A 2,006-nucleotide genomic window follows, 5' to 3' on the forward strand; every position below is an offset into this window, starting at 1 on the left:
AAAATGTAATTAAAAAATAAATAAAAGGAAGCAGGCAAAGGTCAGTTTCACCCTCTACCCCCCAGGCAGGTAGCAATAACATAACCATCATTCCATTTGTCTGTTATGCACAAACCTAACCGGAAGTATATGGCTCCAGGCAGAAGACCCCTCTTCTGACTGTCTTTTCCATAGGTTGTGCCAGTGCAGCATAACCAGACGCGGCTGCAAGCCCATCTCCGACTTTCTCCAAGGAGACTCCAGCCTGACCTTCTTGGACCTGAGTCTCAACCCCATAGCGACTGGGTTGTGGTTTCTCTGTGAGGCGTTGAAGAAACCGAGTTGCAACCTCAAATGCCTGGGGTAGGTCTTTCTGTGCCTGTTCCAGGTGTTTTGGAACTAGTTAACCTCTGAGATAGTTTGGACAGGGGATGGGGTGTGTGTGGGGGGGAGAGTGATAGAACCACTCCTGGCCCACTGTTGGGCGCAAATGCCAACAGAAAGTGAGTGCAGGTCAGTGGATGGTTACGAAGGCACTCAGGAAGCTGGAGGAGTGGATGTAGTTGGTGCAGATGGGTTTCAAGGATACCTATACTGCTTCTTGTTAGTTATGATGTGCAGCTTCATTGTCCTTTAGTTTTTCTTTCTTGTATCATCTTCCCAAGGAAGAAGTCACTGACTGCCCTGGTTGGTGTGGTCAGTGGTTAGAATGTTGGCCTATGGACCAAAGGGTTGTGGGTTTGATTCCTGGTCAAGGCCATGTACTTGGGCTGCAGGTTCAACCCTGGCCACGGTCAGGTGTGTGTGGGAGGTAATCAATCAATGTCACTCTCACACACCCCTCTCTCTCTCTTCCCCTTTCTCCCTTCCTTCCACTCTCTAAAAATAAACGGATGGAATATCCCCGGGGGAGTATTAACAACAAAATTCACTGACCACCATCAACCTACCTAATCCTTCTCTCTGGCTGACTTATCCCAACAACTTGTTCATATGGTCTTCAAGGTAGGAACAGGGTGGAGAGGAGTAAGGAGGGGCAGGGAAGGGGACCTCTGTAATAATCTCAACAATAAAGATAAAAACCAGCATGTCTTGATGGCCGATGTCCCTAAAATAAACTCCATGAAGAAAACAATTCCCCCAATTTCTTCACTACCAGGTCCCCTGCAGGCCAGAGTGTGGCTGGCTCCCGGTAGGGTCCCAATGAGGACTTGTTCTGAGAGTGATTGGCCCCGGTTTCCTTCCTCAACAGGCTCTGTGGCTGCTCCCTCCCGTCTTTCTGCTGGCAGGACCTGGCCTCTGCCCTGGCCAGCAACCAGAGGCTGGAGGTCCTGGACCTGGGCCAGAACTCCTTGGGGCAGAACGGGGTCACCGTGCTCTTCGAGGCCCTGAAGCAGAGATCCAGCCCTTTGAAGAGGCTCCGGCTGAGGACCGACGAGTCCAGCGCCCAGACCCAGAAGCTGCTGAAGGAAGTGAGGGACAGCAACCCCAAGCTGAACATTGACTGCAAGGCTGCCAGAGCGGCCAGCTCCTTCTGCGAATTCCCTTTCTTTACGCCCCAAGATAACACTCCCGTTATTTACTAGTCTCTCTGGCGGAGACCTGACGGCCGAATGGTAATTACTGGGTCAAAGTGGAGAAGGGAGCTGACGCGCTCCGCTCTCTGGTGTATAGTATGTTCTGTACGAGCCACCTGCCCACTTTATGTCAAATGTCTGTTTTTTTTTTCACAAGGATTCGGGATAATAAAAAGCAAAGCACGATGTTTGGAGTTGCCGTTCTTCTATTTGATCTTTTAAGGCTTTGTAGAAAGAGGAAGGGAGAGGAGAGAGAGAAACATCCATGGGAGAGCGAAGTATAGATCAGCTGCCTCTTGCACGCCCCCTAATGGAGGTGGAGCCCGCAACCTGGGCATGTGTCCTGATGGGGAATGGAACTAGCAACCTTTTGGTGCACAGGATGACGCCCAACCAACTGAGCCACACCAGTGAGGGCAATTTATTATTATTATTATTATTATTATTATT

General features: G+C 50.1%; 1 protein-coding gene across 1 annotated transcript in view; it reads left to right on the plus strand.

The window, feature by feature from the left end:
- LOC102774555 (NACHT, LRR and PYD domains-containing protein 2-like) overlaps positions 1 to 1,620 on the plus strand; it is a 9,871-nt gene extending 8,251 nt beyond the window's left edge. Inside the window, exons 5-6 of the mRNA XM_015561740.1 lie at positions 175 to 342; positions 1,232 to 1,620. Of these exons, the coding sequence (XP_015417226.1) occupies positions 175 to 342; positions 1,232 to 1,565 (502 nt within the window). The 3' untranslated portion in view covers positions 1,566 to 1,620. The remainder of the gene's footprint in view (positions 1 to 174; positions 343 to 1,231) is intronic.
- The last annotated feature ends 386 nt before the right edge of the window (positions 1,621 to 2,006 follow it).

Source organism: Myotis davidii, unplaced genomic scaffold (assembly GCF_000327345.1).
Source record: "Myotis davidii unplaced genomic scaffold, ASM32734v1 scaffold1157, whole genome shotgun sequence".
Taxonomy (NCBI): domain Eukaryota; kingdom Metazoa; phylum Chordata; class Mammalia; order Chiroptera; family Vespertilionidae; genus Myotis; species Myotis davidii.